The 15,718-nt window shown below is 43.5% G+C and overlaps 1 protein-coding gene across 3 annotated transcripts in view; it reads right to left on the reverse strand.

The window, feature by feature from the left end:
• The window catches only part of Srgap1 (SLIT-ROBO Rho GTPase activating protein 1), a 274,632-nt gene that overhangs the window by 75,091 nt on the left and 183,823 nt on the right, over positions 1 to 15,718 (reverse strand). For all 3 annotated transcript variants that reach the window (XM_051170099.1, XM_051170098.1, XM_051170100.1), the window contains exons 5-6: positions 6,516 to 6,698; positions 5,915 to 6,043 (exon numbers count right to left, since the gene is read on the reverse strand). In XM_051170099.1, the coding sequence (XP_051026056.1) occupies positions 5,915 to 6,043; positions 6,516 to 6,698 (312 nt within the window). The remainder of the gene's footprint in view (positions 1 to 5,914; positions 6,044 to 6,515; positions 6,699 to 15,718) is intronic.

The following is a 15,718-nucleotide window of genomic DNA, read 5'->3' on the forward strand; positions in this document are numbered from 1 at the left end:
CAGCCAGCCAGCCAGCCAACCAACCAACCAACCAACCAGCCAGCCAGCCAGCCAGCCAGCCAACCAACCAACCAACCAACCAGCCAGCCAGCCAGCCAGCCAACCAATCAACCAACCAACCAACTAGCCAACCAACCAACCAGCCAGCCAGCCAGCCAGCCAGCCAGCCAGCCAACCAACCAGCCAACCAAATGGCCGACCGACTGACCAGCCAACCAACCAACCAACCAACCAACCAACCCACCCACCCACCAGCCAACCAACCAACCGACCGACCAGCCAAGCAGTGCTCATTTCAGGGACTCACGCCTGCAGCATTTCCATAGGAAGAAACTCTAAATGCCAATTCCTTCAGTCATCTAACTCATTTCAGGTTTTAAATGCTTCTGAAAATCACAATGGATTAAAACCATGCCTAAGTCAGTCTACACGATCACTATGATCTGCTAACCCAATCAACATGATTTTTGCGATCTTTCTAATAAGAGGTCAGGTCTAGTGGGGGAGATACAGCATTACTTTTTGGGAGGTCTTCACAAATAATTCTTAATACCTCTGTGTATAGGGCTGTGTGTGGAATCTGGCTAACTAAGGAGACAGAACCCAGAACAAGTTGCTTTTTAATGAAGGGTATGTCCCAAGAGACAAAAAGATAAGCTCAAAAGCTTCAGCATAATTCAGAAATGATGACACACAGGCGGCGGGGGCTATGCCTGGCAATCTAATTTCAGTCTCTTTCTGTCCAAGTAGCCGAGAAAGCATGTGTGACAGATAGCGGCGTGGAGAACTGACGAGAGTAGGGGATTATCCATGGGAAAGACTTAGCCTTCGAGCACTTCTGTGTCAAGGTGAAAACTAGTGACAGGAGAGTTCCCGGGAGCTCTTGGGCCAGTCAGCCTCGCAGGCGCACTGGAGAACAAAGGGCTCCTGTTTCAAACAACGCGGAAAGCAAGGACCAGTACCCAAGGTGATCCTCTAACTTCCACACATCCACACTCAGACACTCTCATTCACACACACATACACATCATAAACACATATGCACGCACCCACACCCACACCCACCAGGAAACCCAGAAAAAATTTAGCAAGTAAATCCTGGAAACTCAGTATTCAATGACAAGTATGGCCTGCAGGATTTGTCTTCTGGTTGTTAAAGAGCTCATTTTATTATTATTATTATTATTATTATTATTATTATTATTATTATTATTATTATTATTATTATTATTATTATTTACAAAATAAAGCATAGGGTCTTTTGCTCTTAATGTTGGAGATAACAGTGAGTATCGACATGAAATCTGCTCATTGTAAAAATGAAAAATCTGTTTTTGCGTATATCCCTTCACTATCCAGTCAAATTCTTTTGCCAGAACATCCAGATAAGGCTGGAAGACGACGGCGTGCATCCTCTTCTCACCGATCAGAACCTGGGTTTGGTCAATCAAACTCAGTTCATCAGGCTCACACAGCAAACCCCCTTGCCCCCCTCTGAGCCATCTCACGAGCTCCAAGCCCCCCTTTAAAACACGAAAAATATGATGTACTTACAGAAAAAGTGTAACATTATCTGCGTGTGCGTGACACACATACGCATTAAGAGCACTTGTTGTTACCCAGGACCTGGGTTCAATTTCCAGGACCCATATTGTGGTCCCCAACCATCTGGATATACTCCGGCTCCAGGAGACCTAGCGCCCTCTTCTGACAACCATGGGTACCAGGCACGCACATGGTGCACGTGCATATGTGCAGGCAAAACACGCATCCACACAAATAAATACACCTTTAAAAAGTATTGCCATTGGGCTGGAGAGATGGCTCTGTGGTTAAGAGCACTGACTGCTCTTCCAAAGGACCTGGGTTCAATTCCCAGCAACCACATGGCAGCTCACAATTGTCTGTAACTCCAAGATCTGACACCCTCACACATACATACATACATGCAAGCAAAACACCAATGCACATACAATAAGAATAAATAAATTATTTTTTTAAAAAAGTATTGCCACTGCCTCGCAAGTTCCCTATGTAATCCCTCCTAGTCACCAGCCCTCACTTGCTTTTCCCTGGACGACACACAGCACATACATACCACAGAAAACCAAAAAGGCTACAGGCAAAAATTAAGTGACTGTATTCTTCCTTTTATGTGATTGCACTGTTAAAAAGCTGAGATTGTCACTTGTAAAAACCGGACTTGTTATGCCCACACACAGTTTTAGACTGTGCCTGGAGCCAGAGGTCTCTATTCATTGCTTGTACTTAGCATTCATATATTTTCAACCAAAACTGTATTAGCAATAACAGCAACAGGACAGCACCCCCCCCCCCCGCAAAGATACTCGGATAAAGCCAAGTTAAATATTCTTCATATCATCTTGAATATCAAAAAGCTGAGCTGCAGTATTTAATATTTTAAAATTATACTGGTTAAGACATCCATTTACACAACGTTTATTGAAGTCATGTGCTCAGAGACAAAAATCATCAGAAAATCAGCCCATTGATCTCAGAAGGAACAATCAAGACCTTAAGACTGACTCAAATGCTTATAGAGCTCTAGTATTTTTTTTTTTTTTTTAAGTATTAGATTTTCCTGCTCTGGTAGGCATTTCTAAAAGAGAAGAGATCAAGCTTACCAATTTAAATATTGATAAATAAAGGCAATACTCATTCAAAACAGAAAAGCTAGCATTATTAAATAATTTTTAAGCATCCAAAAATCCCCAAAGAGTTTAAAAAAGATTTGAGCAGGTCTATGAAAAGTGTTGAATTAATTATTAATGATTTTAGCTTTAGTAGTTAAAAGGAGGATACTGAATTAATTAGGGCATCATTGCTATATATGTAAACCAACTAATCTTAAGTGCTGGAATTATATTTAAAAACTTGTATTTTCCTTTAATTTACATTATTAATTTATATCCTAAAGAAGGATTTTTGCTAACCAAAAGTAAATTATGGCTCAGGCGTTGCCAAGTTCCAAGTCACAACATCTTACAAAATCCAGACTTAAGAGACTTTAAAGTATTGTATCTGTTGTAAGGGAAAGCACTTAACTATATGGTGGGGTCAGAGTCACGTCCTGCTAAGCTGGCTACAGCATTGCTACTGGGGAGTTGAAGCTCGGTTGTTACATGCAGTGCAGCCACATTATTTATGGTGTAGTCTACTGCGAAGTGCTCAACTTGGGTTCATTGAGTCTTTATCTTATTTATTTTTCTTTTGTGGAAAATATAAGGTGGGTGCTGAAACACAATAAAGCAGGCAACCAAGGGGCCATCACACACACCCAGAAGCTGGAGCTTTCTGAGGAATAAATATCTGCCCTATTGTCTCTTCAATAGGGGTTTTATCAAGTCAGAAAAGACCTTAGGTCTATCCTGCCCAGGGAGGTTTCCTGCATGCTCCTCAATTTGGGGTGGTCTAGACACGGCAGCGAGATCCCAACAAACACAACTAGGGGGAAGAAATGGGAACGCAGCCTTGATTAATGGGGGAAAACAACAGGTTAGACAGTATGTAAGATCTGACTCCATAGCTTCTTCCTCCAGCACGTGTGTGGGTGCAGCAAGTCTGAGTTTTATCAGTGATAATCTCGGATATAAGAGCGCAATGCTTTTATCATGGCTGGCAGCATTTAAAACTTTTCTATATTACACATGCACTGGTCCTGCACTAATACAACAATTCGAAGTACATATCCTATGGAAAATCCTTAACCATTTTTTTGGCCATATTAACAGACCTATTTATGATCGTCCATCGTAGCAAATGTGTCAGATACGGATGCCAGTAGAGATGGAGGAACTAAAGGTTTTCGTAAAGAGGCCTCCGCTTCAATTCTCTGATTTTATGAGGCTGTGACCTACTGAGATGCATTTACTGGCTTTCATGTCATTTCAGCTGTGCATTTAAAGACACGGTCTCGGCTTCTTCTCATTGGCGGCATGGCAGCTCTCCCCATTAATATCAGATAGCTCAGAATAAAATGTACATTGCTAAATAAACTCACACAGCATGAAGGGTTCTAGGAGCCTTTGCATAATAATCAATCTTTCTTTTTCCACCAGGAAGGGTGAAGTTTAATGGGTTTTAGGGTCACTACTATATATGCAGAATGGGATCCTAGAAAATTAAGCAGCCACTTTAGAACGTCCGCATTCATACCGCCTTAAACAAGTGGATCAAGAAACAGGAAAAAAAATATTTTCTTTCAGCTTTGAGTCCGTGGTTTCAGCAGATTCTGACAGCAAACCAATTTCATGTCATTTCTTCCAAACTTCATGTTTAAGTCACGTCTTTTGGGAATTGTTCACGTTTTAAATTTAAGGTTGATCTCTTAAAAAGTCTAACTTTTAAAAAAGTTGAATCACTCGGCACATTTAACTGTTATCTGTTTAGAGCAGAGTCTATTAGAAGTGGAGGTGAAAGTCCGGCGGTGATAGCGCACGCCTTTAGTCCCAGCACTCGGGAGGCAGAGGCAGGCGGATCACTGTGAGTTTGAGGCCAGCCTGGTCTACAAAGGGAGTCCAGGACAGCCAAGGCTACACAGAGAAACTCTGTCTTGAAAAACCAAAAAATAAATAAAGAAATAAAAATAGATGTGGAGGTGAAAAGTGTCTATGTTTTGGAGTCTGGGGAGATGCCTCATTAGCCAAAGGGTTTGCTGCTTAAGCAGGAAGACCAGAGTTTGGGTCCCCAGAACCCATACAAAAAGGGCAGGCACAGCAGCGAGTGCCTGAAAGCTCACCGCTGAGGAAGAGGGGCCCCAGGGCTTGATGGCTGGCTGCCTCGGTCTCTGTTCTATTGCTGTGAAGAGAAAACATGTCCAAGGCAACTATTATGAAAGAAAGCGTTTCCTTGAGGGCTGACTCACATTCTCAGGGGCTCAGTGCACTGTCGTCGTGGCAGAGAGCATGCTAGAGAAGTTGCTGAGAGCAACATCCTGATATGCAGGCTGAGGGGAGAGACTGGGCCGGACATGGGTTTTGAGAAACCTTAACGCCTACCTTAAGCGACACACTTCCTCCAACAATGCCATGTCTACTCCAAGAAGACCACACCTCCTCGTTCTTCTAATCCTTTCACATAGTGTCACTCCCTAACAAGCAAACATTCAAACCCTATAGACTTCTTCCCACGAAGCTTCCAGATTCTGCAAAATATACACTAGGTGACACCAGTTCTCTCCTCAAACCCTTGCCTGGCTTCTACGATGCTGAGAACAGAGTCCAGACCTTTTGTGGTCTCAAGAACCGTGGCAATCAGTCTTCTGCTGACTTCAAATGCCTCATTTCACTCTCTCTGCTCCAACCAGACTGTCCACTCTGAGTGTCCTGAGGGCATCTCTGTGCTTGCGGGGTGCAAGCACATCTGCCTCCAGAACACACCTCTGTCTCTGTTGCCTTCACCGAGCCGGTGTTTCTGTGGGGGATTCCTTTCGTAGATTGGGTGCTGCGCAGCTCCCGGATTACTTCTCAGCTCAGACATCAGGCCTTTTCTAGCGGAAATGAACACTCATCACAACAGTTCTCACACTTCTTTTTTGATTGGTGGATCTGAGACAGTCTCACCATGTCCCACTGACTGGCCTGGAACTCACTATGTAGACCAGGCTGGCCTCCAATTCACAGAGACCCACCTGCCTCTGCCTCTGGGGCACGCCATCACTGCCCGGCTTGATCACTAGGAACATGGCTTCACTCATCACAGAATTTAGTAATTACTTTTATCAGCTCTAGAACTATGTTTTATCACATGAGTTTGACACTCAATCCTGTCAAAATGTAATGCTTAGTTAGGTTGAAATTTGTTTTTGAGCATTGCATAAGATGCACTGTTACAATAGATGGTGTTTTCATCACTAACGAATGGAAGCAGCTGTGTACAAACTTCAGGTACTCACGTCGATTAAGTCTGAGAGATCATGAATATAATACTTGAACACCGAGGCGTTGGTGGCTTCAAGTGTTAGGAGATACTCGTTCCGTGCTTTAATCGACTTCAGCTTATTTTCTGAATATTTTGCTTGTCTCTGGTAACGAAGAAGATGCAGACAGCAGGTAAGAGAGCAAAGTCATTTTTAATAAGACAGAAACACACATGGATTTTCATTAATCTAAGCAATTTATTCTACATATAAAAATGACCTTTCGTGTCCTTTGCGGAAAGTACATTTCGACTGTGATTTAAATAACAAACTAAAATTTCCCTGGGCTCTGGGAATATCAGCAATGTATTTGGGCTCAGGGCCCATTTTCACTGAGCTCCCTTTGTTAATACTCCAGACTTGTACAGAATACTTGGCACTCACCACGCAACGATGTCCAGCTGTTATGACGTAATTTTATGTGTCTTAAGCATCCTTCGTTCCCGTGGGAGGAAGTGCGTGTCTTTTCACAGCAATTCGCCACGTGTATCTACTGCTGTGTATGAGGGCTCTTAGGACTATGCTGTCTCCTCAGAGTAGGGCCCCCAGGACTCCGCAAGTGTATTTTTTAACCCACCTTTTCCTTCATTTTTTCAATCTTCTTTACAGAGCTGCGCCGCTGGTGTCGCTCTTCGAGTCTGATGTGGAAGACGGGGTCTCCGGCGCGCCCGATTTGCCTCTCTTCTTGTTTCTCAGCTTCTTTCAGCTTGCTCTCCGCACTGATGCTCTCTGCGTGGTACATATGGTAAGTTTTCATCACCTGTGAGAAAGTGACCCAGGCTGTTAAACGATGTCTGCCCATAGCTTTCAGGGTGAGCATGGGTCATTATAAGGTGCGCATGGTAAAAAAAAAAAAACCACCTTCCAGCTGGCAGGGGGCAAGCCAGACTGTTAGTAAAACAGGTGAACTATGGTCTCCTGCTTCTACATAAGCCCAAGAAATATGCAAATTCACCTGGCAGGAAGAGGCGCTTGGGGGACAGGCTCTGATGAAAATGTGATTGACAGAGGCTTATGTGTGCTTTTCAATGTACTTGCAAAGTTCTCCTAAGTGTGAAAGTGCTCAGCACTATGAACTGGTAGCATATGCCATATCTAGTAATGAGTAAGTTTTAGTCTAAACCAAACTCCACATTAGCACAATCCTTACTTAAGATATTTTATTGAACAAAATATTAAGGCTCGCAGAAAAGTTTAGTATAAAAATTGGTTTTCTGATCACATAGTAATACTTTATATTCAATGTAGAAAAATAAACGATACTAAAAAGGGATTACAAAATCAGCAGAAAACAAGAACGACACTGTGACATCTGGAATACAATCCAGTCTTTTCCCTATGAACATACATACACCACCCTTCATTTTAAAATGCCACATACTATTTCTCCAGTTAAGAACTGGGATCAATCAATCTATACATTTTTGATGTGTTTTAAAATATATTGTGATGTTGTGTTTGTAAGAAAGTGTGTGGGCATGTGTGCAGGTGTGTGTGTGTGTGTGTGTGTGTGTGTGTGTGTGTGTGTGTGTGTGTGTACACGCACATCTGTGCGAGCACGCATGCATGTGCAGGCTGGAGTCAGGTGTTTTTCCCACACATGCTTCCTACCCTTACTCTTATGAGACAGGGTCTCTTACCAAACAGACCTCAAATTCCCTGATTTGGCTTGACTGACTAGTCAATGAGCTTTGGCGACCTTCTTGTCACCCCTACCACAGCACCGGGGTCACAGCATTCCCTTCCACGGCCAGACTTTTAAATTTACATGTGTTCTAGAGGCCTAGTCTCTATGCGTGCACTGACTGAGTCATCCCTCCATCCTGAGTCACCAAGTGTCCTTCTAAGATGCGAGATTAATGCCGTACAGCGCTAAGTGCCGGCACAGCCTGACTAACGTGCTACTGTTAACTGTATTAGGATCAGGCTATACTGAAACCCTTTGCGTGCACACCGTCTGTCTTCGTTTCTTGGGAACAAAATGTATAATCAGTGTGTTAGTAAAATTTCAGGATATATGGAGCATAAACATTTTATAACACATCTTTTCTACAGATAAGATAAATTCACATAATAGATCTTCAATTATTAAAAACTTTGGGTATACTACTGCTATAAAATGTACACGAACTAACTTGTAACAAACATACTTCCTAGGACAACTTTCCTAAGGTAAAACCATAGTATTGGAAACATGTATGTGTGTGTGTGTGTGTGTGTGTGTGTGTGTGTGGTGTGTTGTGTCTGTGCAGCTGCCTGGGGAGGCTAAAGGCATGGGATCTCCCTGGAGCTGGAGTTATAGACAGGTGTAAGCTCCTTCTGTGGGTGCTGGGAACTGAACTCAGGTCCTCTGCAAGAGCTGTAAGTCTTAGAACGCCTATTTATGATCTCCACATTCCTACCTACAGAAGGATAGCACCAGTCAAGTTTTCCCGTATAATTTCAACGTGCTGCTATATGCAGGGTTAGGGATCTGGGAAAACTCCGAAGCCTTTTCCTCTGTGTACAGTCATATTTGTTGAGAGGAACAACTGCACAGAGCCATGATGCACCAAGGCAACCCCGAATGCATCTGCATTTGCAGGAGGCAGGTTTCATTTCACGTGTAAATAACAAAGTTACCCAGATTCAACTTAGTTACGCTAAGGTGCAGTTGTTAAGAAGCTGAGGTAAAAGTAGCGTTCTAAAGTAACGCGCTTTCCTTTTCCCATTTGGAAAGATGAGGTTTAGAATAGACAGAAACCTGGCTGTTATCATTAGAATAAATGAATTCATTTAACTTAGGGCCCTGCAAAATTGCTATTTTCCTAGGGCGGCAGGAAAGGTAGGAAGCGAACACTTCACTGTGGTCCGACAGCACGCTCTGGGTCCCATTGGAGGAGTTTGACCTGGGGCTGGTGGAGATTGTTACCTTCACCAACTATGATCCTGCAAAGTCAGTACCGAGTAAACCCGTGGAAGGCTTAACTACCGAGTAGCGCAGCGTATGCTGAACCACGCACTAATGGAAAATTGTCTGTTTGTAGTAATTACTGGGCCTGAGGGAGTCTGGTTGGTCACTGCAGTTTAACAGCAAAGAAAATAGCCATTAGGAAGTGGCTGGACAGCTGCGGGGTGAGAAGGGAGTTACCCTGCAGCTGGCCAAACAGCAGTGGCAATGAATCCACTACACACCGTGCATTTCAAGGCTGGGCTCTGTTTATATTTCCTGTGTGGAGTAAACCCACAGACCATTTTAGGCCCGGGTGCCAGTTACCTTTTAAAATGACAGGGGGAAAAAAAAAAAAAAAAACCAAAAAATAATTCCATGCATGTACACACAGTCCAATCTCAGAGTTGCTTCCTTTTCTTGCTAATATGAAGTTAAGAAATTAAGAACACCCACCCCAGCTGGATGAAAAAGCAGCTCAGACAGCGCTGGGCATCTGAGAATTCCTTTGTAGCCCACCACTAAGAGAAAGACCTGTCTTCCTTCTGTCTTGTGTTCCGCTACTGAGGGCTAGAACAAGCAGGTAATTTGCACAGGCTAGGCCTAGTTACAAGAAAGTAGACTACTGCCAGCACGGTGTGTGTTACACGGAGCACATCTGAGTCTGAACGACTTTAAGTTAGCACGAAAGGGGACTTGGCATGGTAGCTCAGGGTTATGCTGTTACCCAGGTCAGTGAACAACTTTCTTTCTTTCTTTTTTTTTTTTTTGTGAACAACTTTCTTTGTTGGGTTTTTCCAGTTCTACTCAGGATCTCCACTCTTCTCTTAAATGTCGAGTGTTAAGGTAAATGGATTTTTTTTTCTTTTCTTTTTTTTTTTTTTTGGTTTTTTTCGAGACAGGGTTTCTCTGTGCAGCCTTGGCTGTCCTGGACTCACTTTGTAGACCAGGCTGGCCTCAAACTCACAGCGATCGCCTGCCTCTGCCTCCCGAGTGCTGGGATTAAAGGCGTGCGCCACCACGCCCGGCAGGTAAATGGATTTTTATTTTATGTTATTTATTTATTTTTTTGCAACCAGAAGGAACAAAGCTTTTACTCAAAGATTTAGAGACTTTTGCAAATACAACAAATTAAAAATTTTAAGTTATCTACGACAGTATCAAGCTGCCTATAATCTAAGTATATTTTTCTCATGTCTGGTGAACGGATTTTTTTTTAAAAAGATGGGGAGAAAAAAAATTTCAAAGCCTTTTGAGAATTCTGACTGCAGAAAATGAAGACAAGTACAAGGTGCATGATTCAAAACATACGTTGATAGAAGCCAAATGTATTTGTAGGGAAAATAACAGCAGACAGCTCTCTTGCTTTTCAGAGAGGAGAAAGGAACTTTTATAGTTTTGAGGTACAGTTGAAATCTGTACTTTAAGAGGAAAAAAAAAAAACAAAAAACCCAGGTTCTCCTCCAGCTAATGCATCCTTTGCATACCAAATGGCCCTGTGGGCATATATCCATTTAAATGCAATCTCAGAGCACACTTTCCTATTTGGTCTCTTTTCTACTAGAAGTTCATGCATAATTCTCCATGCAGTGTCCTCCTTATTATTCCGGAACTGCAGGGAAAGTACATGTAGTGGAAAGCTACCCTCACCAAGAAGCCATTTTTCTTTCTTTCTCCTTCTTTTTTTTTTTTTTTTGTGTGTGTGTGTGTGTGTGTGTGTGTGTGTGTGTATAGGTGTATGTCTGCTGGTTGTGCGTGTGTATGGCATGTGTAAGTGCACGCGTGGAGACCAGAGGAGTGCACACGCGCTGTCTTGTTCTATTACTTTCTTTTGATTTCCATGAGACAGGGATTCTCACGAAACCTGGAGCTGGACCAGAGGGCAGAGGGAGGGCCCTGATATCCTTCCATCTCCGCTCTCCCACTGAGCTAGGGTTACAGGATCACATGCATGATGCGTGAGCAACACCTGAGCTCCTATGTGGACCCTGGGGACTTTTACTCAGGCCTCAGCCACTGAGCCGTCTCCCCAGGTCCACATTATGGATAATTTTCATGAGACTGGACAATTTTACATCACACCTTTGCACACATGCTGCTGATTTTTTTTTCATATTGAAATGGCCCATGCCAATTAACCGACACCACTCTTGTATTTTAAATCATAATAATTAAAATGCCTGAGCTATATTTTAATATTGTTATATGCAAACTTATTGCACACCTGGAAACTCCATGCATGTTGGAGAAGATCAGTGGATTTAAGCTGTAGTTTCTACCTTTTGACTTCTGGCTCAGAAGTTAAAGACATCAACTGGAAGGACAATCATTAACAACTACAAGTGACGACTACTCAATACCTCGTTCGCCTTATAAAGTTATTGCGCAGATTCCAAATTGTGTGCCAGCAATTATTAAGCGTTACAAGTGTATGATATATGTGCATGTCACATTTACAGCGTATTCACGATCAGTTCAAAGAGGTGCACATGCACGCGCACGCGCACGCACAGTCAGCCCACTAAGCACTACAACATGCTCCCGGCCTGCTAGACACTGTTCTAGCAAGCACTTTGCTGGGTCTTCTAGCCACTCTAATGAGACAGGTACCTTTGTTTTTCCTCATGCTAATATTTCGAGCCATCCTCCAAGGTGAGCATAATTAAATCTCATCTCCTGTTCTATAGGCCGAACAATCTTTTTTCTTCCAACTATCTAGACTTATTGGTGGCACACAGGCTGCATGCTATGTGTTACAGAGTTTCGTGGGCCATCCACTATCATGGCTTAGTTTGATGAGAAGCCATGAAGGACAAGAGCTCACTTCCTAGCTTGCTCAGTCATTTAACAAATGCTCATTAAGTGCCTACTATACGCCCAGCAGGAATTTTTTTTTTTTTCATCTTTGGCATCTAAATTAGCACACTATTAACCACCTGAGATCAGCCTAGGGTTAAAAGAAGCAGTTCAAAACCATCTGTGAAATACAGTGTATCAGCTACTTTTCCGTTGCTGTGATAAAACACCATGATCAAAAGTGAGTTATAGGGTAAAGTTTCATTTTGTTCAGGGCTCCAGAGAGATAAAGCATCTAGGATAGTGGGGAGAGACATAGCAAACAAGCCAAGCATGGCAGCAAGAGCAGGAATCTCAGGGAATCAGACAATAAACCTCAAGCACAAGTCAGGTGGGGGGGGGGAGGGGAGAAAGGAGGAGACAGAGACAGAGAGACAAAGAGAGAGACAGAGAGAGAGAGAGACACACACACACAGAGAATGAGAGACAGAGACAGAGTGAGAGGGGGGGGGAGTAGGAGAGGGAGAAGAGGAGAATATGAACTGTCAGCGATATGAACCTTGGAATTCTCAGAGCTGACCACTAGCACTGTCTCCAGGTAAAGCCACCAACTGGAAGCAAAGTGTTTTAATGCCTGAGACTATGGGACATCTCCCATTCAAGCCACTGCAAAGAGTTAGTATGGGAATTTGGGCCCCTCAAAAAACAAAATAAAATAAAACAAAACACAAAACCCTGTGTACTAGCTTGGCAAGTGAAGAAGATGATGATGTCACTGTGTTCTGCACAGTGGTCCCTAACTCTACAGCCTGCTGCTTTAGTACCCATTGGCCACAAAAAGGTCTCCGAAACATGTTTCAGCATTCTGTGACAACAACTTAAGGTAGAGGTTCATTTTATAAAGCACACACACACATACACACATTTCATACTCACACACTTACATGTACACATTCACACACTCACACACATTCATACTCACACACATTCACACTCACACCACACACATACACACTCACACACAGACATATACATGTACACACACACACACACATACATACATATATACATACATACATGGCTCCAACTATAACTGGGTTTCTACAAGCTGTCATTCTAACAGTACCACCAGGGTGGACCACAACTTTGGAAGCCCATCACTCTTGTTTCCCAGGAAGATTCAGGTTCAGGTGAAGGATGGACCACTGAGACACCTCCAGCTGTAGCAGAAAGTACAGCATGACAAGCCTGGCCCCCAGGACTTAGGGAGCATCACTCTGTCCTTCTGAGTATGGCCTCTACTCAGTCATCTGTGATGAAGCCAGTACTTGGGCCACTGTGAGCCACAATCAATCGTTCCGCTTGCTGTCTCTAGCCTTCTAGCTCTGTGGTAAACGGGGCCAACCAGGGCGAGGAACACAGCTTGGGGGCAGGCAGAGGTGGATCTGAGGTCCGCTGTTGCTACTGCTTGACTGGGAAGGCTCCTTAAGTTCCTTGAGCTCTGTTCACCCCGGTCAAAGCGAAGAATAAATTGCAGACTGCGCAAAGCACAGAGCCCGGTAGGTAGCCCTCCTTCCTTACCATTTCTGAGGCAAGATGTAGAGGGAAAAGTGCAAGTGTTGTGCCGTGATTTCCAGCTTGGAAGCAGAGAGGCACAGGCCACAGGCCACAGGCCACAGGCCACCATCTCTCAGAGGCAGTTGAGAAATCTGAGGCACCACAAAAAGAGATTGGCACACTGACACCCAGGCAGGCCGAAACCTCTTCAAAATCCATAAACGCATCAGATAGGAAGCTCTAGGAGTCGGCTGCGCAGACCTCCACATGTGCACAGCACACCTGAATTCATGTTTTAGAAAAACTTCCAGCCCCACTAGAATGTGCACCCCATAATTAGCTCCTGGTTCAACATACGGTAACAGTTAACTATAAAGCTAAGCGGACACTAGACTAGGTTTTGGGGGTCAGACTATGCTAGCATGTGTTCAGCTACGTAACAGCAGCTTCATTCCGGGGCTGTGCTAGGCTTGGGGCGAGAGGGAGCCAACAGGGCAGGCACAGGCAAGCCTCCTCACAGGGGCCTGCAAAGTACGCAGGTGGGAGTGGGCAGTGCGGATGTTACGGCTGGATGAACGGGAGTGAGGTGGCGGGGACTTCCCAGGGTTCTCTTTAAGTACTTGACATTTAACCCTGGAAGCCTGCTTAGAGAGACAAGTGAGAGAAAAAGTTTTATTTATATAAAGACTACAAGGCTGGAGAGATGGCTCAGCAGTTAAGAGCACTGACTGCTTTTCCAGAGGTCATGAGTTCAATTCCCAGCAACCACACGGTGGCTCATAACCACCATGCCCTCTTCTTGCATGCAGTACATGCAGGCATAATACTGTATACATAATAAATAAATAAATATTTTAAAAAAAGAATACTTAAAAAAAAAAAAAAAGAATACAAAGTCAGGACAAGCCAATTCTCAGTAAGAATGCTAGTCAGTCCCCATCTATACCGCAGCTCTCTGCCTCCATCCAAGGCCTCCTAGACCACTGGTTGTGACCCCTTTGACAGGGGCAGGGGGGAGTCGTTGGATGTCCCTTTCACAGAGGTCACCAAAGACCACTGGAAACACAGATATTTACATTGCAATTTCCCACAGTAACTAATTTACAGTTATGAATAATTTTATGGTTGGGGCGGGGGGCGGGGGGGGACGGCGGTCACCACAGCATGAGGAACTGTATTAAAGCGTCGCAGCGTCAGGAAGGTTGAGAAGCACTGACATAGACTATACATCCCACCATCACCTGTGGCATCAAGGTTAGACAAGCTGCTGGCGGTTAAGTCACAAACAACTGCTCAGTAGAACCATCATGGTGGTGAGCTTTCACTAACCCACTTCCTTTCCTCGGGCTTTTGAGGTTAAAAAAAAAAAAGAACTAATTTACAAAACTATATTTTCAAAGCATCTTTTAAAGGAGAAGTCACTTGGTTATGAGCTCAGACTCCTAAGAAAAACGGGCTCTGAGTTCAAATCCTGCTTCTGTACTTTGTACTGTGTACTCTTAGGTAAGAGACTGTAGTTCAGAATAAACAACACACCTCAATTATCTCCTGTTGAAACCACCTACTTCTGCTCCAACTGCAGACAGCCCTCAGTCCCCTCTCCCCCCGAGACACTGTTGATGGGTCAACCCCCGAACCTTCTGTGTGGCTCTTGAGTAACTGCGTGTTAATGACTTTATGCACTTTGTTTTTATTTTCTGCTAATTTGTTTACTGTTGGTTTGCTTTATAGGTCCAAATCATTACACTTCAGAGAGGGGACGGTTGAAATGAAGTTTTGGGGTTTTTTTTCTCCTACATAATCGAACTTGTGCCCCAATTCCTTTATTAATAAACAGGATTACGATACTGTTCGCTGTACAGGGCTGTGGGAGGACTACATGCATTAAGGGACAAGCAGCATGAAAGAAAAGCTGACAGAAAAACTACTCGGTAGATGCCAGCTGCTGACAGTTGAAGAAAATGCCAAAAAAATGAGTCATTTAAATCTACACAGTGACTTCTCCACAACCGGGAAAAATGATCATCTCTGAAGAGGTAACAGGAGTAAGGTGAGAAGTATTTTCATGTAAGAGTATGCTAAGATTTGTGTGTGTGTGTGTGTGTGTATGTTTGTGTGTGTGACAATTTTACTCTTTTGAACAAGTGAATAGATAAAGACAAACAATCATCTGTGAAAAGATGAAAGATCATCTGTGAAGCTGGCTTATCAAAGAAAATTTATAGTGTGCTATGGCCCCACTGACGTGGACTCAGCACAATAGTCTGAATTTATCACCAGGTTATACTCAGAATTCATACAAATGAACAAAAGCCATTGTCTGGGACACTGGAGCCTGCTGGCTAGAGACAGCCAACCTACCAAAGGACAATGCAACGGAGATGCAGAAAATAAAGTACAGGGAAAGACAGAGAGCCCTCACGCCAAAGTCATAAGGCTTATAAAAATCATAAAAACAATTACATTCGGCTTAGTGTAGCACTAAAGACTCCATTTGA

The sequence above is a fragment of the Acomys russatus genome, chromosome 28, assembly GCF_903995435.1.
Source record: "Acomys russatus chromosome 28, mAcoRus1.1, whole genome shotgun sequence".
In the NCBI taxonomy this organism is placed as follows: domain Eukaryota; kingdom Metazoa; phylum Chordata; class Mammalia; order Rodentia; family Muridae; genus Acomys; species Acomys russatus.